Below are 25,069 nucleotides of genomic sequence, written 5' to 3'. Positions count from 1 at the left end.
TCGATTTCGGCGCGGGCGCAATTGATGATCGCATGGTGCGTAGAGAGAAAATCCCAGCCTAATATTACGTCGTGAGAACATGATGGCAACACGATGAATTCGATGACATAGACGACATTCTGAATGACGACACGGGCTGTGCAGGCGCCGGACGGCTCGACGTGCTGTGCGTTGGCGGTACGAAGAGATAGTCCAGAAAGTGGTGTCGTCACTTTTCCGATTCGGCGGCAAATGCGGGCATCAATTGCTGAAAGAGCAGCGCCAGTGTCGACGAGGGCTAGCGTCCGTATTCCTTCTATGGCGACATCAATAACGTTCTTCGGGGAAATTTGAGGCCTTAGACATTTTGCTGGCACCGCAGTTCTTGCCTCCTGAACTGCGCTAGTTAGTTTTCCTGGCGCAGAGGGCTCCGCCGTCGTTGCATGGGTGAAAGGGAACGGCGGTGAGGAGAAGGCGAACGGCGGGAGGAGAATGGTGCCTCAGAGACAGGAGCAGATTCGTGGTCGTCCGAATAACTACGGCGGGGCTGACGTGGCGCATACGTGACCCATGGTGGACGCATATTGTTCGAGACGTTCGGTACACGAAAGCGACAGTAACGTGCCACATGCCCAGGAAGACCACAATGAAAACAGATAGGACGGTTGTCTTCTGTGCGCCAAGGATCTTCAGCTCGTGCGTACTGTACTGCTGGTCGGGCGGGTGGAGATACTGGCGGGGCATATGTGGGCGACGTGGGCCGTAACTTTGTAGCACAGGCCTCGAAGCGACTTCAGCGTACGTCAGAGGAGCAGCAGTTGTAGCCTGAAAGAGAGAAGGTGGAACTTGATCGGCTACCTGATCCCTGATGATGTTCTGGAGAGCTGGCGCCAATGGAGAACTCTACTGGCCGTGAATAAGCGGCATAAGCGAAAGCTGACGAGCGACTTCTTCTCGAACGAAATCCTTAATCTGTTGCAGCAGGGACGTGTGATCGGGAGCAACAGCCAAGCCGGACATTTAAGTCGCGGTTGGTAGAGATTGGCGGGTGGCTGCACGTTGTTTGCGCAGTTCATCGAAGCTTTGGCAAAGGCTGACTAGGTCAGAGACTGTTGATGGGTTCCTCGCCAGCAGCATCTGAAAGGCATCGTCTTCGATTCCTTTCAAGATATGCCTAATCTCCTCGGCTTCGGTCATTGCTCCATCAACGCGGTTACATAGGTCGAGAACGTCTTCTATGTAGCTTGAGAAATTCTCACCGCTCTGCTGCGCACGAGCACGCAAACGTTGCTCAGCTCGAAGCTTGCGAACGGCGGGGCGCCCGAATACCTCCGTCACGTGAGTTTTGAAGGCAGCCCATGTCGGGAGGTCACGTTGGTGGTTTCGATGCCACACGCTGGCGACACCGCTCGAGTAAAATGACAGGTAGTTGAGCGTTCCTGCGTCGTCCCAGCGGTTTATCACGCTCACTCGTTCGTATTCAGCGAGCCAGTCTTCCACATCTTGCTCTTCTGCACCGATGAAGATTGGTGGGTCGCGTTGAGGGAACGGGCCAGGGCAGAGCACGGTAGTCACCGTGGCACCGGGTTGTTGCTGCTGCATTGGTCCCCCTTCTCTCATTGTAGAGGCGGGCTTGAGTTCCCCGTTGCGTAGTTCCAGATTTGCTTACCCCGCACCTCCACCACTTGTTACGGGGGGTTTATTGAGGATTCTACGAGAGCGACGATCGTAGCAGCAGCGGGCAGGGCGTAGCCAGAGAGCGAATTGTCGGTCTGTGCCAGCCGATGGCGATGGGCCTTCATGCTTGCCGATCTTCTTCCTCACACAACAAATGTTTTTCGTTTAAAAAAAAGAAAAAAGAAGAAAAGAAAATTAAATCCTACCATCTAGCTCCACCACACCTACGAGAACGTACCCAGATAGCGAACATCTATGTTCTTATAGGGGTTACATATGTCCTTTACGCTCTTGACTGACACATTTCTTGCTTGTCTCCTTGTTTGTTTCCTTTTCACCCGCTGCTCCACAGCTTCTTCTTTATGGCGTTGCCCTCTCCATGACTGCGCCATGAGTTTATCCTGCTGACTTAGGGAAAAAATAGAAGAACAATTAGATGCCAGAGCAGAAGCAGCATGCTACTGCCCCTGCTCTGCCCCCCTCCCTCCCCCCCTTGCACCCCTCCGTTTTTGTCCCACCTCTATCCCTTCATCATCCCTTTCCCTCATGTTTACATGATGTATCGAAACTTGCGTGAATCTGCAGTTTGCGAGGATAAAGAATCAGAAATGGCATCCAACATGACATAAGAGCAATGAATGCATATTACTGAGAGGATTTGTATATGTCTTTCTGTGCGCGAACTTTTCTTGTCCTGCCCAGGATACCGCTGTGACGACTGAAAGGGCCCTCTACCCAAGTGATGCGGACGGACTCGTTTCCTCCTTGTTTCCCCTGCCTTATTTCAATCTCTTTCCCCCTTCTCCCTCTGCCCTCCCCTCCCCTTTACGCCTCCTCCCCCTTTCCCTTCATCATCCTTTCTCTTCAATCCCCCCTCTCTTTCTAAATTCTTGTGTGATGGGAGAGCTTTTAATGTTCTTCGTTTAGGAGGAATTATTTCCTTGTGTCTACGAACTCATATGCAACAGAGGAGGAAGAACTCAAATTGTGTTGGTTCCCTCCCTTTTTGCCCCTTATCACCCCTTCTCTCTCCTTTCCCTTCCCTCCCCTTCCCCTATCATATTCTATCTTCTCGTAAGTGATTTGAATTTTTAAATAGGGATATTTCATTCAAACATGCCTGCCGGGGGTGCAGTGCACGGTGCCCGCCTTTGTAATTGACAGGAACTCATGAGCGTTTTTCCCTTTTCTTTTCCCCCCCTTTTTCGCTTTCTCTTTCTTTTTTCTTCCAGCGCTATGCCCTGAGATCCTGTTCACGGAAATCTGTGGGAGTGGCAGCCACCAGTGAGGCGCATAAGTTGCACCATACGAACTGTCCTGTGGGCCGGCTCCTTTTGTATCGTGTTTTCTGTGATCAACCACCAACTGGTGCCCTCGAGTCTCTGAGAGAGGATTCTTTAGGGCGGCACCAATCTGGAATTCTTGAGGTTTCGGGGACGATCTACCAACAACGAGTGCTAACGAGTGTTAGGACAGGTGTGGGATCTTATGTCCTAGGGCGGTACCATGCGGTACGCGACCTCACCCAGGCGAGCGAGTTGATTGTGCTCTATCTGGGTGAAGAGCTTCATATTTCTCCCTCCTCTCTTTCCTGCTTCCTTTATAATATATATAAAAAATCTTCATATAACACTGTCGAAAAAAGAGGAAGCGCGCAGTTGTGGCCCTCTAGCGGTCTTCTGTCAAACCAGAGCACGCGCCAGAGTGGAGCGAGCGCCACATGCTACAGTTATCTATGCTATATGTGGTTTTGCCTGCGTTAATATTATCATCAACGCGCTCGAAGAGGAAGAATACTTCTCTGTCACGCGAGGTGCGCCTGTAGCGGTCGCCTCTCGAATTAAGGTTACGGTTACGATGCGGGACTTCGCCCCAGCTTAAGAACCTGGCGAGCCAGCTGCTAAGTATGACACCAGTATGCGGCATGCACGTCGTAGTGTAGGGCACCGGAAGTTTCGACTATCTGGTGTTCTTTCACGTGCACTGACATCGCACAGTGCATGGGCCCCTTGTATTTCGCCTCCGTCGAAATGCGAACGCCGGGGTTGAGATCGAAACCGCGACGTTCGGGTCAGTAGCCCAGCACTGTAAACACTGTACCATCGCGGAGAACGCTACCGCTTCCCACGACGACATCATTCTAACTTAACATCTCACGCTGAATGGAGAGAGATCGCCATTCCAGCCGCGTGCTTACCCATGCTGTCGTGACCAACTTGAAGTGGAGTACGTAAAAAGGGGGCCATAAGGCGATGCGAAGCAGCGTTTTGGCATGTCGAGTTTTGGCACTGTGAGGGATGGAATAATACAGATCTTTTATGTCTGCCGAAAAAGCTTGGTAGCCTGTACGGGGATGGTCCTTCAAGAAACCAACCACTTGATCCGAGTTCCTCATCAAAAACAAATCATTCACGGGCAAGCTGTTAACCTTGCCTTGAAGAAACAAAGCGACTGACTTCTGCCAGGTGTCATTCTCTGATACAATTACCCTTAAAGGGACGTCTGGTTTGTGAGTTTTAACACTGAACAATACCTGAAGGTGACATCGCTTCCTATCATTAATACTCTTCCGCAACTTAGCGAGATTGAGCCCGCCACAAAGTGTTTTGTGGCGGGCTTATATATATATATATATATATATATATATATATATATATATATATATATATATATATATATATATATGTATAGGAACGTGCACGACAGGATCAGGAGCAAGCCGCAACAATCCTTTATTTCACTGGGCTGACCTGCGCCCGAAAGAAAACAAGTGAACCGCCGTACAGATGGCGAACTACTACACCGGTGCCCACGGCTGCACTCAGCTTACTGGCGAGGGGCGTTTTCCGATAAAACGCGGCACGAAGATAAGTTCACGGATCACGCGTTCATGATGGAGCGCAGATATACACTAGCCACGTGTGTCGCAAGCAAAGCGATAAAGATGGCAAGTGATTGCGGCATTACTCCCCTTTTAAATAAGCATCGTCCCGATGCTTATTTAAAAAGAGCAAACATTGAAAACCGAGAACAGTGTCATACATAAGAACACACGAGAACAAAAGCAACATCCAAAATTCGCACTTGACATTGCAAACCGTAAGGTCTATTAGCGCGTGTAACAAGGTTTAAGGCGGACGACATACACAAGTTCTGGGTAAGCGCGCGCCGTTGCGGTGTCGTCGCGTCATCGGGGACAACTTCATAGTCCAGTTCACTAACACGACGTACGACCTTGTAAGGTCCAAAATAACGGCACAACAACTTTTCGCTGAGTCCTCGGCGGCGAATGGGGGTCCAAATCCACACACGGTCACCGGGTTTGTATTCCGTATGGCGGCGGCGTAAGTTGTAGCGTCGAGAGTTGATGAACTGCTGTTCCTTAATCCGCAGACGTGCAAGTTGTCGGGCATGTTCCGCACGTTGAAGGTAGGTGGTGACGTCGTGGCTCTCTTCTGTGACATCTGGGAGCATGGCGTGCAACGTTGTAGCTGCCTCTCTGCCGTAGACGAGGCTAAAAGGCGTCGTGCGTGTAGTCTCTTGTATTGCAGTGTTATAGGCAAATACGACGAATGGAAGGATGCTGTCCCAGGTTTTGTGTTCTGCATCGACATACATGGCAAGCATGTCAGCGATAGTTTTGTTCAGTCGTTCCACGAGGCCGTTTGTCTGCGGATGATACGCAGTAGTGTTCCGGTGGCTGGTTTGACTGTGGTGCAGGATAGCTTGCATTAGCTCTGCCGTGAACGCTGTTCCCCTGTCCGGGATGGGGACCTCGGGGGCACCGTGTCGCAACAGGATGCAGCTAACAAAAAACTTTGCGACCTCCTCTGCTGTTCCGTTCGGCAGGGCTTTTGCTTCGGCATAACGGGTGAGGTAGTCAGTTGCTACGATTATCATTCTATTGCCAGAAGTTGATGTCAGAAAGGGACCGAGAAGGTCCATTCCAATTTGTTGGAAATGCTTTGCTGGGGGTGGTATGGGGTTCAGCAATCCGGCTGGCCTGGTCGGTGGCCTCTTTCTTCGTTGGCATTCACGGCAAGTCTTTACGTACCGCGCGACGTCGGTGGGCAGTCGTGGCCAGTAGAATTTCTCTTGGATTCGGCGAAGAGTGCGCGCATATCCAAGGTGTCGAGCAGTCGGTTCGTCGTGAGAAGCCTGTAGAATTTCTTCTCGAAGGTTGCTGGGAACGACAATGAGATACGTAGTCTTGTTGGGCGCAAAGTTCTTCTTTACGATGATGCCGGTTTGAAAACAGAAGGATGAGAGTCCCCGCTTAAATGATGCAGAGGGTGATGAAGTTTTGCCTTCCAGGTATTCATGGAGACGCTTGAGGCCACGGTCCGCGCGTTGCTGTTGCGCAAAAGTGCTGCTACTGATAGATCCAAGGAAGCTGTCATCGTCGTCGTCGTTCTTTGGGGGTTTATCGACAGGGGCCCTTGACAAGCAGTCTGCGTCCGAATGCTTCCTCCCAGACTTGTATGTTACGGTGACATCAAATTCCTGGAGACAAAGACTCCATCGAGCGAGGCAGCCGGAGGGATCTTTCAAATTTGCAAGCCAGCAGAGGGCGTGATGGTCACTCACAACCTTGAATGGTCGCCCATAAATGTAAGGACGGAATTTCGATGTCGCCCAAATGATTGCGAGGCACTCCTTCTCAGTAGTCGAATAGTTACTCTCCGCCTTCGACAGCGAACGGCTAGCGTATGCGATCACTTTCTCGAACCCGTTGCTTTTCTGAACAAGGACCGCGCCTATGCCCACGCTGTTTGCGTCTGTATGAATTTCAGTTTGGGCGTCTTCGTCGAAGTGTGAAAGGATGGAAGGGGACTGTAAACGACGCTGGAGTTCCTTAAATGCTTCTTCTTGCGGCGCTTCCCATTGAAATGGTACATCAGCCTTTGTTAGCTTCGTCAAAGGTTCAGCTAGGCATGAAAAATTCCTCACAAACCTTCTGTAGTAAGCACACAAGCCAAGGAACCTTCGCACGGCTTTCTTGTCCGTCGGCCGTGGAAAATGCTCGATAGCGGACGTCTTCTGAGGGTCGGGTCGTACACCGTCCGGGCTGATGATATGGCCGAGAAATAACAGCTCATGATATGCAAAGCGGCACTTCTCAGGCTTTAGGGTAAGTCCTGAAGACTTGATTGCATTGAGTACGGCCCTCAGTCTTCGCATGTGTTCGTCAAAGGTTGCCGCAAAGACTACGACGTCGTCGAGATACACGAGGCAAGTTTGCCATTTCAGGCCTGCCAACGCCGTGTCCATTACTCGTTGAAACGTTGCGGGTGCGGAACAAAGCCCAAATGGCATGACCTTAAACTGGAATAACCCGTCCGGAGTGATGAAAGCAGTCTTTTCTCTGTCCCTTTCGTCGATTTCAATCTGTCAATATCCGCTTTTGAGGTCCATGGACGAGAAGTACTTGGCATGGCAGAGTCGGTCTAGGGTGTCGTCTATCCTTGGGAGCGGGTAGACATCTTTCTTCGTTATGTTTTTTAGCCTGCGATAGTCGACGCAGAACCGGAGCCTTCCGTCTTTTTTCTTGACGAGAACGACTGGTGCTGCCCAAGGGCTTTTCGAAGGTTGAATGATGTCATCGCGAAGCATTTCGTCCACTTGTTTCCGAATTGCTTCACGCTCTCGCGGCGACACACGGTACAGGCTTTGGCGGAGAGGTCGGGCGTGCTCGCTGGTTATGATCCGATGCTTGGCAATTGGTGTTTTCGGCACCTTGGACGAGGTTGCGAAACAGTGACCGTAGCTTTCTAAGAGAATGCGGATCTGATTTTGTCTGTCACTGGGAAGCTCAGGGTTGATGTCGAACGCAGCCGGCTGGTTTTGTATTGACGAGTCTTGGTGGGATTGGTCGGAGATGGCGAACGTGCCTGGAATATCTCCTACTTCATCTAAGAAGCCAATCGTGGTGCTTTTGTTGAGGTGTCGTTGTTCCCTGCCGAAGTTGGTTACGAGTACGTCAGCTTGCCCATTCTTGAAGTAAGCGATGCCTTTGGTGACGCCAAGCTGTCGGTCTAAGAGGATCTGCGTGTTTCTCTCGATCTCGCCTTCAACATCCTTTGTGTTGCCTGTAACCACTGGTATTATGACGCTTGACCTTGGTGGGATGCTTACTTCTTCATCTAGAACACTCAGGATGGCGTGGTGCCCTAGGGTTGTCTTCGACTGAATGGCTTGGCCCGTCGAAAGTGTGATCTGTCTTGATTGAAGGTCGATGATTGCTCGATGTTCGGTCAGGAAATCCATGCCCAAGATGACGAGATGGCCTCCGGCTGTGCGGATGACGGGACTATCCGATCTAGTCATTACCTTCTTTAGCTGCTCTCCGAAGGCTCCGCTTATTACAGAAAAGTGGGCTCCTGTGTCGATAAGTGCTGTTACACTACGGCCGTCTATATGTACGTCTAGGTCAGAGACTCTAGATCTCGAGTTGGACGTCAGTCTTGGTGTCGAATCACGGCTTCTGCGAGTGCTGCATGTGCGGTTGGGGCGTGCCGTCGAGCTTAGTGCGATGTGTCGTCGCAGCAGCCGTGGTGTCTCCGTCGGGGTGCCGTCGTCATGCGGTATGGTCAGTGGAAGTTCTTCGTCCATTCGCCGGCACGCGACCTCGCCTCCAAAGGCTGCTTTACACAGTTTCCCCTAGGAGGGCTCGGGGACCTTCCTCGCGCTGCCGCCGCGTTGCCACGGCCTGGCGATGGGTAGCGGCTGTATGGCGGTGATGGTGATCGTGATGGACTGGTGGGCGGATACTCGGCACGGCGCAAGTAGTTTTCAACTTCACGAGGTCGCTGTCCGGGTCGTGGTCGTGGTGCGTTGAGGGCAAAACCACGAAGTCCCATGCGTTTGTAAGGGCAGTATCTGAGGATGTGGCCTCGCTCACCGCAGGGAAAGCATAGTGGGCGTTGTTGGTCGGGGGTTCTCCAGAGGTCTGCTTTTCGCGGCGCTTCCAAAAAAGCAGGTGAGTGGAAGGGTGACGGCGATCGCTGGGGTGGTTCGTAATGCTCACGGTGCATGTTGGCGGGACCTCTTGGGCTGCGTACTACGGCAGCGTAACTTATTCCCTGGTTGTCTTGACATGGAGACGCCGTCCGAGAAACACCCAAAGCAATGCGAACTTCGTCGCGTATGACATCCGTGAGTGACGCTTCCGGAGGCTGCGAAGGTGATGGTATAAGTAGCCGCAGCTCCTCGCGGACGACTTCGCGTATTATTTCGCGCAAGTTGCTGGTACTTGCAAACGTTGCTTGATGGTCCATGGAAGCTATGTGCGCTGTACGGTTGTACTGGCGGTTCCGGGAATCTAAGGCATTCTCAATGGTGGATGCCTCTTGCGTTAACTCGGCAACAGTTTTCGGCGGGTTGCGAACTAAGCCAGCGAAAAGGGACTCTTTTACTCCTCGCATTAGAAGCCCAACCTGTTTTTCCTCTGCCATGTTCGGATCCACACGGCGGATGAGGAGCTTCATTTCCTCGACGTATATAGGCACAGTTTCGTTAGGCTTTTGGATCCTCGATTGTAGCGAAATTTCAGCCCTTTCTTTGCGCAGCATGTTGGTAAACGTCCTCAAGCACATGGAAAACAGCTACAAGGCTCACCGTAATATTTACACCGACGGCTCTGTCACGCCTACGTCATCTGCCATTGGGGTATGGATTCCGTCTGCCACTCTCAGTCACCGTACTTCATCTACAGCCACCGAACTGGCCGCACTACGGGCTGCTTTTAATTTCATCGTAGACCAGACAGCCGAGTCTTGGGAAATCTTTACCGACTCAAGATCGGTGCTGCAGTCTCTGAAGTCCCCAAGCACACAGGAACAGCTCGTAATGGACATCAAACGCCTATGCAATAAAGCCTGCGAATTGAATCACCGCATTGTTCTACAGTGGATACCTGCCCACTGCGGAATACAAGGCAACGTCCAGGCTGATGGCGCTGCCAAAGCTGGACATGACGCCTCGAGAGAAATGGTTGAAATACCTTTCTCGAGAAAAGACGCGGCGACACTTGTATCGGCACATGCTTGGCGCTTCCAGCGATCCCTCTGGACAGATGCCAGTCACCAATATGGGCCTCTTTACAAAACTGATCCATCGTGTGCCTTCGATATGCCGCGAGACCTCAAGAGACAAGAGGAAACATGCTTGCACCGCATCAGACTAAACGTCGCCTACACTCATTACTTCAAGAACAAAATCGAGTTGTCGGACTCACCGTTGTGCGTTCAATGTAACGTCCTAGAAGATCTCAAACACGTTCTCTGCGAATGCAGGCGATACGCAACAGAAAGAAGATCTCTGAAGGCGGCTTTGCACCTTCAACAGGACTCTTGTTTAGAACTGCGGCACATTCTGGGCCCATGGCAAAACAGCACCTGTGCGTTACGTGCAACGAAAGCGCTGCTGACTTTCTTGCAGGCCACAAGCCTGACCTAAATTTTGTAACCAGTGTAGTCTATGTATGTATGTGTGGTTATCAGTGTATATACCATAATCATCACCCTGGAGCACCTGGAGTAGCATGTCAGTCGAATAGCCAGGCAAACATCTCCGGCTTTTCATTAAAACATTTCTCTCTCTCTCTCTCAAGAAATCAGTCTTGAACACCTCCCACGTAGTCAAAGAGGCCTCGTGGTTTTCAAACCACGTTTTAGCGGGGCCGTCGAGTGCGAAGAAAACGTGACGCAGCTTCATTTCGTCATCCCAATTGTTTAGTGAAGCCACCCGAGTGAATTGGTCGAGCCTATCTTCCGCATCTTCTACAAACGAGCCGTGGAAGGTTGGAGGGACTCGAGGCTGTTGTAAGATGACAGGGGTGGGCGCAGCTGGTAGGCTCATGGTTGACGTCGAGTCTTCTTTTTTCGGTCGAGTGAACTCCGGTAGTGTTCCGGGTTCCGGTGGCAACCCTTGTAGGCGGCGGCTACTGCGAGTCGCGTCGCTGCTTTTGGGGGCCTCGTCCTTCCGTGCAGCTGTCGGCTCAGGGACCTGGTGCATACCCAGCACCTCCACCAGTTGTCACGCAGCCGCGATGATGAAGGAACGTGCACGACAGGATCAGGAGCAAGCCGCAACAATCCTTTATTTCACTGGGCTGACCTGCGCCCGAAAGAAAAAAAGTGCACCGCCGTACAGATGGTGAACTACTACACCGGTGCCCACGGCTGCACTCAGCTTATTGGCGAGGGGCGTTTTCCGATAAAACGAGGCACGAAGATATGTTCACGGATCACGCGTTCATGATAGAGCGCAGATACACACTAGCCACGTGCGTCGCAAGCAAAGCGATAAAGATGGCAAGTGATTGCGGCAATATATATATATATAAATATATATATATTAACAGGGCTCGGCAAATATACTTTGAAATTCATCGCGATACGATACAAGATACTCAGACAAGAAGTATTTCAGATACAGATACAAGATACCGCCTTAAGATACTTCGATACATTCGGAAATTTGAGGCGTTTTTTTCGAAATGGGTCAAATCCATCCAAAGAGAATTTCAGAAAACGGCAAAAACTGGCTATCAAACTAAATACAACGCTGTCAAAGCTATTCTATGATATGTTTTACATGTCGGCTAGGGGAAGTTTCTGGCCACAATCAATTAAAAAATATGCAGCGGATTTCACCATTATAAGCATGATATCTTTGGATTTGGCTCATTTCGAATTGAGACATGGAAATCAATGCAGTATTCTTGAAAAAACTTTATTGAAATTCGGGCAGTGGCACATTCTTGCTTCGTCGGCGTCGACATTGCTTCTGTTCACGATGTCGTCGACATTTCGGGACCGATCTCTCGCCGATCTCTTCACTTCCACCAGAATCCATGATAATCCAGCTCCGAAAGGGAAAAAAAAACTTGCACAAACACCCAGAAAACAGGCAGAGTAGTCAGGCTAGGCGGGAAATCACACGGAGGCTTCCACGTTCGCCGAATCACGTGATCGCCGAAGCGCTCTACTATCGCCATACTGGATTTGACTCATTTCGATCCATACAGCGCATGGATCTGGCTCGATTTCGTTTTGAAACGGGATCTGTGAGCACACGTAGCTGTTGGTATTTGACTCATTTCGTTCCAATCTCTCTTTTAGAGGAAAGTTGAGAGAATGTACTTGCCAATGGAGCAATATTTGAGCTAATTTCGGTTTCTGGATTTAGCCCATTTCGAAAAACAACGCCACATTTGTTATTATATATGTGCATATACGGTAATGGAGCACTAAACACCGATGCGCAAAAATGTTTGCTTGAAAGTTTATTAACTGAGACCAATTTTGCTTCATTTGAATGAAATGTCTGTTAGTATCTCAAAAGTTTTGTATTTCTTCCTCAAGGTATATTACTTTCGTTCCAAGACAAGTTATTAGGGTTGCTTCAGCTCCTTATCATGACAGCTCTTTATACACTTCGCTGATAACGGTTCTTGCTTGCCGCTTTTCTAATTGGGTAAAGTCGATGCTCTGCTTGCCGACCAGCTACCATCTTCAATGAGATGCCTCTGCACGAGGGAGCAAATACCGTTGTTAAGTTCTACCTTTCCCTTAAACGTATCACGGTTTTCGCAATGCCCGATCACCGGGCAGGTGTATGTCAGCGAGAACGCTGGTAGCGACATTCTTTGCGAAACTGCAATAACTTTTATATTCTACTTATCTGCTGGCGTAAAGGGTCCATGAGCGATGTAATCATTAATGCGCGATCTTTTAAAAATGTTTATTTTATGAGAGAACATCTGCAGCCCAGAAAACGTGTCAGGCGTGTTCTATAGTTGCACAAAGTGCCGCATGACACAGCCACTATTCACACTATATGCCACTTAAGCTTCGATTACCTGGTGATTAGTAACGTTAAAATATTTAGAGAAGACTAAGAAATAAAATTCGGCAGATCTTACGCATTGTGAGAATCGGTTTCATGCAAAGCATTCGGCGAGTAATTCTGTATGGTGCATTTCCTAGCTTTCAGCGAAACGTTGCGAGGTGGATCGACGTGTTTTACAGCGAAAGCTGTTATGAGATCATTTCACCGGCCTTTTTTGGCGCCGTAGTTGTCCGCCACCGCCGCTGCCACTGCCGCCGCCGCCGCCGCTGCCGCCGCCGGTGTCCGTAACCACTATCGCTCGAAATAAGAAAAAAAACTAAACAAGAAAAAGATTCCAGGATGGAACGAGGTTCGAACTTGGGCCCTCTGCGTGAGAGCCCAGTATTCAACTTCTGAGCCATGCTGGTGCTTGAAACTGCCTTGCAAAAAGGTCCTATACAGGCTTCCTGACGGGAAGGAACCACTTTAGCATATGCAGTATAGCGTGATAGAAGAGTAAAATAAGCGCCAAACGTCGCACAACGCGAATTCTGTCACAAGGCATCACACAATGCGAATTGCGCAGCGAGTAGGTTGTTGAATGCTTCCAACGCATTACAAAGGGCTCTGCCATAATTCTTCATCGTCATCAGGCACAGCATCAACAAAGTGCGCATAATGTCTTACATGCATTTAGCAGGTACGGCGGCTCTCCGTAGAATGACGAAAAATGGCACAGTGCCTGCTGCCCTACTTCTAAAAAATTATAATGATTTATAGCGTAGTGGGTTCCTCGCCAGTGCACTTGTATTGGTTGTCAAGGACGCCCGTAAGCGCATGAAGTTCTTCGCCCCCCCCCCCCGTCTCTCTCCCACGTCAACGTATGTTATACAGCATGACGGGAGAGGGAAATAGCGATCGGGCGTCACCCAATGCAAATTGCATAACTGGTGGGCCGTTTAAAGCTTCCAACCCATTACAAAGGGCTGAGCCATAATTCTTCATCGTCATCAGTCGTCACGTCAACGAAGTGCACATAATGCCTTACAGACGTGTAGCTGGTACCCCGCTTCCCCACAGAATGACGAATAATGGCTTAGTAGGTGCTTCCCAAGTTCACAAAAATTGTGATTTATGGCGTAGGGGGTACCTTTCTAGTGAACTTGTATTAGTAGCGCCAAGGCAGCTTAGAACGGGCTCTAGAAACGCCACTCTTCCAGCTTTCGCTGTGACTGTGCTGCGGTTTCAGTGCAGGCCTGGCGTTTTTTGTAAGTGTAGTAGCTGTGTGCACATCGTGGGCTTACCAGGAACGTCGACTACACTGGCGTTTAAAGGAAAACGTATGGTCTGACGTAACGTCAGCACTGACGTCAGAGCAAAGACGTCAGTATTATCGAAACAAAGTGCACTTTACAGTGCGATGATATGAATATCATACTAACTTTCGTTAGCGTATTCCTGTGGGGTCGAGCAAAGCTTGAATGTAGCTTCCTGAATCATAGGTATACAAATGTAATGTTTATTAGACTGCTAGAAAAGCGGAGCCATTACTGTAACCACAGTTGACGTTAACCCGGCATGACGCCTGTATCAGAAGTGTGCATATGTAATGTTTATTGCTTTGTTATAAAATGAGATAGCCAACACCGCCACCACAACTGACGTTGCACCAGCATTACGCCTACATTTTCCAAAGCATTTCATTCATGTCTACGACAGAGTATCATTTCTTGGCTTCACCTCGATGCTAACCTTACCTTCGCTCTCCATATTGCCCACATTAGAAAAACGCCAGCATTCGGCATTCGCGCATTACTCAAAGCTCGCTCATATTTTTCTCATAAAGCACTCCTTTCTCTTTACTTCGCATTCATTCATTGTCATATCACTTATGGCATCGCATCATGGGGGAATACTTACCAGTGTCATCTTTCATCCATACAACATCTACAAAATCGAGCTCTTCGCGCTATTTTGAATTGCTCTCGCGAGAGTAGCGCCGTTTACCTTCTTCAGTGCAATAACATCTTAACTGTTAGCAACCTATTTCGATTTAATCTAATTATGTTTTTGCACAAACAAATAGGAAATCAACTTCCTGCTAATTTTACTGATCCCAAGATGTTAGTTAATACTAACACAACCAGGTTTGCGGCTAACAATAACTTTTTACTTTCTAAGGTTCATACTAACTATGGCAAATTATCTTCTATCTTCTGTACCATCTCCATATGGAATAATTTGCCCACTTCACTAAAATGTAAAGTTTCTTTAAGTTCATTTAAAAACTCAATAAAAGAGCACCTGTTAAATAGCTGATCGGTTTTTTTTGTGTTGCTTTATACTGTATACATTATTTGTTTTTTTGATTCCATGCCGTTTTTTTTTTCATCCTGCTTCGTCTATTGTTTCTATGATTCTAACAGCTGCTTATCCTTGTTTTATTTATTTGTAATCATCACCGAGGGTCCCGTTGCAGTCGTGTACTTTGGGACCCTCGTCTGTATATTTTACTCCCTGTAACATTCTTTTATATCATGATAATAAACTCATTGATTGATGATTGATTGATGATTGATTGATTGATTGATTGATTGATTGATTGATTGATTGATTGATTGATTGATTGATTGATTGAAGACCTGGCGTGGCTCAGTGGAAGAATACCTGACTGCCACGCAGAACGTTTGGGTTCGATTCCTGCTGCGATCCTTATTTTATCCTGTGCATTCGTTGGGTCAACGCTGCCGGTGTCGGTTATTGTTAACACTCTTTAATTTAAATTAAGGTATAAAGCGTCAATCACCTGTGGCACATACCCGCATACCGCGGCCCGTGGTATACGGGTATGTGCCACACGTGTATTGAGGAAAGGGTTTGACGACGTACACGACAGGATTTTCACGTTATTCATGTCATGATTAGACAATCATATTCGTCAAACCCTCTTACCCTCTCATACCAATCTTGGTCCACACCAAGTTAAGGAGGCGATCACGAGAGCACCCAGACGTAGGCGGATAGATAGATAGATAGATAGATAGATAGATAGATAGATAGATAGATAGATAGATAGATAGATAGATAGATAGATAGATAGATAGATAGATAGATAGATAGATAGATAGATAGATAGATAGATAGATAGATAGAAATGCTCAAAGTACTTCAGGTCGCTAAGAAATGCTTTGCATTTAAAAAAGAAATATCGCTAAGTAAAATAAAAAAGCGGTTTCGTATCAAACACAGCGAATAAGTATTCGGGGTGCCGCCTGTAAATAACTGTGGCGATTAACGTCTCACAGAACCACGATATTAAATAGACGCCCTAAACATGTTAGTGGAGGGCTCCAGAAATTTCGATCACGTGGTCTTATAAATCCTAAATATAAGCACACGGGCATCGAATTGCGGACTCCGCGACCTACGGGTTAGCAGTCAAGCACCATAACCACTAGACCAACGCGGCCGGTAACCCCTAATTAGCAGCTATGAAAATTAGGCATTTAAGGTATGACCACAGAAAATTCAGTGCCTATGTCAAATGGCGTAAACCGACTTGTTGAGGCGCTCATTAGAAAAACGGAGCATTTTGTACAACGTTTCTCGAATCCCTTTACTAACACCTTTGAGATGGCTCCTAATAATTTACGTTATTATCATGAAAGCTCAATTTCGCTATTTTACTAAGCAGTAAGCAGAATTTTTGTTACTGTATATAATCCAAGTATGCGCAGATTATTATATATTTGTTCTGAACGTGGCCTTGACATAACAGTAAACTTAAGTAGAATATAAGTCTGTAAACAATAGCAGAAATGATGCAGACAGCTAATGTGAGAATAAAGCGGAGAGCTTACCTTGCCAGCACGTTAAAGACATATTGCCGTAAGCAGACCCGAAAAAAAGCAATACAGAGACATAGGTAATGTATGGGATAGAAAGGGATAGCTTAGAACTTTTGGGCTAACAATCCACTTATGATTTTGAAAACTCATTGAATAAAAGAAAAAGTGATGTACGCCAAGATAGCTTCTGTTAAGCGAATGCTTGTTTTATTAAATCCAGCATCGGTACCGGTGGTGCTATAGCTGTTCGCATCTTGTTTCCATATAAGTCAATCTCATTACATGTAAGTCAAACTTTCAAATCAAATCAAGTTTATTCATCTTTCGAGAAAGGAAAGATAGGAGCTGTCACAAAAAGCTACTAGAGAGAGTAGTTTGACGAGGTGACAGCCCCTCCTTGATAGGACAGCAGCAGGCAGTAAACAGGACAAGTAATAATAACATGAAACAGATTGCAAAGGTACACAAGAGTTATTGATACATATTTGCGGAAACTGTAGAACATTCGTGTAACAGGATATAACAAAGAAAAAAAAAGCCCAAGTGTGAAATGGTGTTGGCTAGGTGAAAAAAAAACAGCATTCAAAAAGAAAAAAAAACGAAAAAAAACCAACGAAATAAGTTAACATATATACCTATCGCGAACCTTGAAAGGATGTATACAAAAAAGGGTCTAATATTATAAACAATATTTTGGCTTATTTATATACATATATCGCGGAGCTCTTTCATTGTTAAATTTCCAATGTCGACGCCGTTTGTTTTCTGCAACTGGTTTAACAGTGATGGTAGCTTGTAGCAGACCATTTGCTTCCCATATTTCTTGCGACATCGTGCCACTTCCCACTGCTTTGGGTTACGTGGGATGTATGCATCTGCATTTGTTTCAAGATTGGCTTTGTTTTGCAAGGCATTGTCTTGGTTTTTTGTGCATAATTTGTAATAACGATAAATCCTATATTCGTATAGTGATGGGACTCTAACGATACGCAACTTGGCAAACAATTCAGCTGTATGTGACAAATAGGGCACCTTACAAGTTAGTCTAATAATTCGCTTTTGTGATAGAAATAATTTCATGATATTTGCATTTGTGGTTGTGCCCCACACAAGAGCACCATAGTTCAGTGTGGAAGAGAAAAGCGAGTTGTGGAGCAGTAGATTTACTGTAACCGGAAACGTTGTTCTGTTTCGCTGCAAAAGTCCTGCAGTACGAGAAAGTTTTTTAACCAGGAAGTAAACGTGTGCATCCCATGACATTGTAGCGGAAAAATAGATGCCTAGGGTTTTGAAAGTCTTAACATATTCAACTGATGCACCATTAATAAATAGCGGCTACATAAGGCATTCCTTATGACGAGGGTGAAACATCAAGGCTTTCGTTTTTGCAACATTCAAACCCAGGTGATTGTCTATGGACCATTGTTGAATTAACTCAAAAGTGGCGTCATCGACGAGGTCCCACAAGACGCAAAGCAACCCGTTTTCCTGCATTCTTCAGACTTCGCAACGAAGCACAACGCAAAAAAACCGCGATAACGACACTACGGCGGCATCAGAATTTGTGCAAAAGACACCGCACGCATTGTTGTAAGTGGCACAGGACAGTAGCTAAGAGCGAAGTGCCAAGCATTGACACAACTAAAAAGAAAAAGAAAAAAGAAACCGTGAAAACACAATGTCCTCTGGGCGTAGATGTTCGCGCCTTTGTTCTGTCGAGACGACGCGAGCGCCACCACGCGACTCTGCTACCTCAATAGGACGCTCAGAGCTCATCGCCTGCCCTCGCTGGAAAACACTGGCGGAAAGATAAAATAATCTCACTTCCTTTAGCTTTATTCTGGTCACTTAGTGGCACCAGTACCAGCTTGAGAAGTGGAGCTTGGCCAGCGATTATTGTTTCGCACCGTTGCGTTGCGATCGCAGTATCTTGTATCTTTAGATACACGATACATTCTTCAATGTATCGGAAATACAGATACTGATACATGTCTTGCGAGACGTATCGCGATACAGATACAAGATACGCAAATGTATCTAAGATAGTATCGAAGATACATGTATCTTCGATACTGCCTGGGACTGTATATATATATATATATATATATATATATATATATATATCCGGAACATGACAGCAACGACAAATCAACCTGCCGAGAGTGTCCATACAATTACTGTCGCAATATAACATGGCGGCTTCCGTCGCAGTTGGCTCCTTGCGCCTCGAAATTATAAATTCGCCGTCGTGATCTGCGTGGCACGTACATTTTAAACAGACACTTGTGCTTGCCTTATATTTGCGTCCGAACCCTTCGAGAGAAATGTATTCGTGTCAGTGTTGCACTGTTTCCAAGATTCATTTTCAAAGTCTCGGGGACAACAATAAAGTTGTTCTCTCTCGGCGACAAAGCTTACCAGGCGCGGCTTACCAAAACAGCTGATCTGAATTATAAGGCAAAACGTACCTTATACCTTGTTCTCAGCATGAGGTAGCACAAAGCGATGGCCGATTCCACCGTTTATTTATGCTGAAGAAACAGTAGGCAAGTAACCAACGCCATTGCGTATTGAAGCGGTAGATCGCGTCTGCGTGGGCGCTGCCACGTATATGTATAGGTTGGCCATCAAAATTATCGGCAGTTACCGCTACAATAATTAAATGCTCATGTCGTAGATGCGAATCCTGATTAGCGTATCCTAATGAGACACAACACGTGCCATACAAATGCAGTTGTCTTAAACTTCCCCAGTTATAAGGCAGTTACAATAGAGAGCTTGAGAATTGGGGCCCCAAGGAGCTTGGGGGCCGAAGAAGCTTGCGAGCCACCAGGGCGCATGCGCAGAACCCAGGCCACTCTTGGGCTCTTGCGCTCGAATTGACCCAAGACACAAAAATTGAAAACTAGCGTGGGTCCCCAGGGCGTCTTGGGTCACCAGCGAGAAGATTCAAACGCAGCGTGGGCCACGGCGCAATATGGCCAGCGTCTCGCACTATTTTAATTTCGTCGCGCGTGGCGATCCGCGCGATTGACCCGACGCAGCCTGCGTTGGCCCAATTCTAAAGCTCTGTTGGTCATCCGAAACCTAGAGCAGGCTGCCCAACTCAGCTTGGGGGCCCAGCGTCTTGGGTCCCCAAATCTCAAACTCTCATCTTTCGCTGCACAATCTTGTGGTTTGCCTCGTAGCTTCCGCCGGCAGCAAACATTTTGTGGCAGCAGTAAGCTATCCGTGTATCATCGACAGGCGCAGAATAACACTGCCAAGGGAGCCAAACGTACGTTTGCGCTGCTAAAATTCTTATTCTACAAAGACACCGTTTTTGCTCATGTGGCACTGCAGGACATATCTGCATGTTCTTTCAAGTGTACGGGTAACATTACCATAAATCACTATGGTTAAACTTGTTTGATCTGTCTTGACATCCTTTAGCTGCAATTGACAATGCCAATTAACCATCTGCGGAATATTGTGCAATTCTTGATTCTTTTGCAAAAGGGATCACACGTGAAGCTTCAACAGCGAGTCTTTTCTGCTTACATTCTTCTGCCGCTCTCAACGTAAACTTTTATTCCTGCAGTGGAAGCCCGCACTTGCGTTGTTTGCAGACAACTTTTTTAAGGCGAAAGCCTCAGATGCGTCATAAAAGGCAAAAATTGACCGTCGGCGTCCCACGGCATCGGCGTCATATCTCAGCAAATCATCAAAAGATGACGGCATATGACGTCATCATACGGTCATATATATATATATATATATATATATATATATATATATATGTATATATATATATATATATATATATATATGTATATATATATATATATATATATATATGTATATATATATATATATATGTATATATATATATATATATATATATATATATATATATATATATATATATATATATATATATATATAAATAGTGCTAACATAGGACGCGGAAGTCAAAGTTCAAAATTGTTCTGTACAGGACTGACGTTTCGGCCGCAGGACCGGCCAACAAAGACCGGTCCCGCGGCCGAAACCTCAGTCCTTTACAGAACAATTTTTCGTATGTGCTTGCTTTTTTCGCACTATATATATATATATATATAAATATATATATACCAAAATTTATGACGTCATCGTAACTTAACATGACGTCCCTACGGCGTCATCGCATGACATCGTCGCTTGGTCAAAGTTGGGCCGATCACGGAGCCAGTGCAAAACAAAGTGAGGTGCAGAAATCTTACGCTGCCTCCGATCCTGGAGGCAATGAAAATCCAGGTTAGATGTACGAAGGTTTTGGAGGGGTGCGGTGTTGGATCAAATACATCGACCAAGAAGAAGAAGAAGGCTTTCCCCTTCGAGATGTTCTAGGCGAATGCATTACGGACCGTGTACGATTTATTTTTTTATTTTTTTTCTTCCGATGCGAATTCATCAGCAATAGCTGTCGCGGAAACGTTATGGCCTTCTCCTGCAAATCGTGCTGATGTCCTTTCATGTCTGGTATGTAGATGACAGTAAGTGTGGCTCTCAGAAATGAGCAAAAACGAAAAAAAAACGCTGGAATTTTTAACGGAAAAATCACGCTGCTACACGAACGCGGCGTCTTCCATAAATCAGTGCATTAGGCTTAAGTGAGTTCGCAGCAAGAGCCTAGAAAAACAAACATTAGACGGACCAACAAAAATGAAAATCCTACACAGGTCACGTTAGTCGTATATATCACTACCTGCAACGATTTGGCCGTCGAGTGCCGTTATTAAACCCTGGTTACCATCCGGTTTGTAATTGTACAAAACTGATAAGACCGTCAAAATGATGCAAATGGTTAGCTACTCGGTTACAACCTCAAAATAAATTTATACGATCTCCACCAAAAATCATCGCCCTGCTACGAAAAGATAATTTGCACAGAACTCCACCCAATTAGTCACACTCATAACCGTCACGTCCACACTTCTGTTTGGATAACATAGTCGAAGTTTTCCCGTGCTTTTTTCTCGTTGTTTATAGACACAAAACTTCATTGTGCCTATAGATTTCATCAAATGGTATAACATCTGTATTGCGCCAAAAATAAGAACTTACTCAGAATCATGAAACTTTTGTATTGTAAACTGACTAAAATGTTCGTTAGCTAAGATAAAGTACTTACACTTCGAACTATAACTTTCTGGTTTGAGTAGAGGCGAACAGCAGGCGTAGCCTAGCTCTGTATGTGGAACTTACGTTCATTATTTGGTTGTAACCGATTATATTGGAGTTCTCACTTTAAGGAAAACTCATCTGCAGCTCTAGGGACCACATACCACTTTTCCATAGTAGAGTATCTGTAGTTGGTTACAACATAAGGAAATAAATATTAACTCGGCCTGCAGATATGGATGTCTCACCCAAAAAGAGTCTGCATACATTCTCCAACCAATGAGGTCAGTTCATTCCTGTGGCGCAAAGTCTTTCTGCGTGTTTAGAACAGAAAATTTTGTTATGCAAATGCACGCGTGTGTTATTGGTTTAGAAAGAAATCTTGAATGTCCATGCAAGCTTTTCAAAGATTCTAACATCACTAATCAGCGAAGCTTTTCAAAGATTTTAACATCACTAATCAGCGAAGCAAAACATACTAGAATAGAACTAGGAACTACTATTTTCCGATATGTTCACCGCGGTGGTGCAGTGGTTGCAGTGCTCGGCTGCGGACCCGAAGGTCACGGGTCCGAACCCAGCCGAGGCGGTCTTAATTTGATGAAGGCGAAATGTGTACTGTGCGAGTGTACAGTACACAAGTGTGTACTGTGTAGAGACTAGTGTATTGTGTGTTGGGGCTTCCCTTCTTAGGCAGCATCAGACGGTTCAAATTTTCGGAGCTCTCTAATACGACGTGTCTCAAAATGACATTGTGGTGTTGAAACGCTAAACCCGAGATATTATTATTATATTTTCCGATATTCCTAGTGTTAACACGTACATGTAGTAGTTACTTACGCTAAGGAAGGAAATCAGCCGGCACGACTCTCCTACAAATGGAATGTGCACCGCGGTTCAGTGGGTGGTGCATATACTTGTTCTTAGGCTGTAGCCAGATGAGTAAGACACTTATATTTTCCCGTACGCAACACTTTCTAGCTGAAGCGCTTGCAGGTGAACAGGTTATTGCATTTGTATGTCCTCTACCGGGAGGCATGAACACTCATCCAGGCAGTTTCGTTCAAGACCCGGAATGGGTGCAAACTCTCCACTATCGGACCTGGCCAACAACGTCACAGCGTAGTAAAACACTGCGACTTCGCGTCCGTGCAAGTTTTTGCTGCTTTGTCTGCCTGATTCCAAGCAGCAAAATGCCTCGCAGTATTCAATGTCAATATCATTAATTATTTCGGCTTTTGTCGAACGAAATTGACAAAACTTTTGATGAGGACACAACTTATAAGATAAAAGGCTAGTGCGACGTAAGGCCGGCGTTAGCATTTATGTAAAAAATAGAAATAAAATCTCACATTGTCTCTTACCCATTCGCCCAATGTGACTCGAAGGCGAAAGCCTTCTTGTTCTGTGTCTTCTCATCTGCTGTAGTAATGCCCCAATTCCATATACCCAACTCGGTGAGCTTTGCTCGCTTTGCGTGGCTTTGCACTGCTTCCGGTATTGTATAGTCATTGTAAGCTTTCTGCGCATCACCTGTTTTTGCACTGCCTCCTGCATGAACCTCCTTTGACGAAGCGATGATATCATGTGGTGAATTCATCATGTGATGTGAGATCATGTGACATCATGATGAATAAAAAATTTTCGCGTTCTATGACGCCATGATTTCATTTCACTTCAGCTCTTTATTTCAGACAAAAAAATGCCTTGGATACATGGGCAAAACTCAGATGTCCTCTGCCTGACGGTACCCTAGCACCCGAATGCACACTCAGAGCATAGACGACAGAGATATCAGTATGGATTGGTAATGCATGCAAACACAGTTTCATACAAGGTGAAACGATGACGTCACCGTATGATGACGTCATAGAGTGACACCATCTCGTGATGATGACTTTTGCCTTACTCGCGTTCACGCCTACGGTCATTTTTCGAGTTTGATACGCCACCTGATACTTTCGCCTTAATATAAATACCGTCACCTGTTACGAGAAGAGAGGCGCTGGCTTACCTGTCATAACTAGCGCTCGTCCTCAAGTTCCGGAAGGGTTCAGCAACGCTTCAATGTAAAACTGTGTAATTGTGATCACCACACACAGCCCAGCTGCGCTCTCGGCGCGTTAGACGTCGACCGACGCTCGCTACCGCAGTCGCGAGTCCGATACGCTGTCGTATCGTTCGTGCATTCAAACGTGTTTTAGTCGCAAACATCGAGAAGTAAATTTAACTTTGTTGCACTTCGAAAACGCGTGAAAGCGCAGAACTTAGGTAACCACCGGTACCGTAGGGTGCTATTTTGGAGACCCTAACGCCTTTTCCGCGATATCGCGCATTGGAGGCAAGCAGAATTCGCGTGCGCACGTGCAATATGAAGGGACTCCTTAATAGGCTTCCCAAGCAACCTTTAGCGGCGCTGCTGCTCTTGACAGGCAGCGCCATCTCTGGCAGAAAAAGAGAAACTGGGGCGTGATCAGCGAGCGCTTTCCCTTCTCGCCACCGCGTTGCCGCTCGCTTCCGTGCACGTGCAGAGCTCTCGCGGTGCACTTGCGACGTCTCACAATGTACCGCGTGCAGTGCGGCTTCAAAAGGATCTTCAAGCTCGACTGGCACTTCCGCAAAGCGAACTTGATAAAATGAGGAAAGCTCGTCAATCACGTTAACGGCGAAGAGCAGACGATCGACGACAACCACGCCCGACTCAAAGCGAAATGCATTTCCGAAGTCGCGATTACACCGTGTAGGGCGTATACCTCGAGGTAAGTCTCATTCTGTCACGTTAAAGATGAATAATGGTCCACATGCACTCCGAAATGAAGCCGTACACGCTATCAATGTTCTGCGGCGTGGACTACGAATCATATGATTGTTGTTTTGATATGGCATGCTTACAGTAGCAGCCGTGTACTTTCGTGAACAAACGTTTGCGGCGTGCGAAAAAAAGATTATACGGCCATGGCACTGCTTCCTGAGAAGGTTAGAGTCAAGTCCTCCGTGGCGCTGGAGAATCACCCGCCGATTAAGACGCGAGGCAGCTAGCTGAGCTTCAACCACTGTGAAGCAAGATGAACTGCTCGCCTCGTTTTTTCGGCTCTCGCGTCATGCTTGCAGTCTCTTTTTATGATACCGACTTGACAGGCGTATAAAACCTGTTGCGTGAACGCGGCTAGAAAATCGCACAAAGTCAGAAGGTGGTTAATTCAAGGTTGCAATCAAAGCATGTATGAAGTGCCAGTTATATTTAGCGGCTTAAATATATATCAGCCCAATAAAGTGACAAAAACAAAGCAAACCTGCAGAACGATGTCAAAGCTTGCTGAAAATGCACAGACGTCCGTTCCGGCGTGATAAAGCAACCTTCCCGACGCGTGAAATGCAGGCGCCGAACTTCTGACAATGTGTGGAGTTCAGTTGAATTCAACCAACCGCGCAACGCTAACGGTATAACGCGAATGTGAACGTTCAACAACGACGGGTACGTCTCACGAGCACGGGGAATCAAAACACAAAGTTGCTTCACCTACAACCGTAACTGGACTTTAACAATGCGAGAAGACAGCGAGTAATCATTACTGTAGTCGCTGCGTGCA

At 46.6% G+C, this 25,069-nt stretch overlaps 1 protein-coding gene across 1 annotated transcript; it reads right to left on the bottom strand.

Annotated features, from left to right (window-relative positions):
* Positions 1 to 7,047: 7,047 nt before the first annotated feature.
* On the bottom strand, positions 7,048 to 7,983 carry LOC119405779 (uncharacterized). Its single transcript, XM_037672611.1, has 2 exons — positions 7,184 to 7,983; positions 7,048 to 7,120 (listed from the first exon to the last, which is right to left on the bottom strand). The coding sequence occupies exons 1-2, from the start codon at positions 7,981 to 7,983 to the stop codon at positions 7,048 to 7,050; spliced, it is 873 nt and encodes a 290-aa protein (XP_037528539.1).
* Between the last annotated feature and the right edge of the window lie 17,086 nt (positions 7,984 to 25,069).

This window comes from Rhipicephalus sanguineus, chromosome 9 (genome assembly GCF_013339695.2).
Source record: "Rhipicephalus sanguineus isolate Rsan-2018 chromosome 9, BIME_Rsan_1.4, whole genome shotgun sequence".
NCBI lineage: Eukaryota > Metazoa > Arthropoda > Arachnida > Ixodida > Ixodidae > Rhipicephalus > Rhipicephalus sanguineus.
Note: the sequence above shows the minus strand (reverse complement) of the source record. Positions and strands in the feature narration are given on the sequence as shown.

What these genes read in the sequence shown, in the direction of transcription:
- LOC119405779 (XM_037672611.1), bottom strand. Translation starts at nt 7,983, where the DNA reads ATGACTAGATCGGATAGTCCCGTCATCCGCACAGCCGGAGGCCATCTC. An exon ending in AAAAAAGACGGAAGGCTCCG is followed by an intron (nt 7,121 to 7,183) that starts GTTCTGCGTCGA and finishes CCCGCTCCCAAG; the next exon opens with GATAGACGACACCCTAGACC.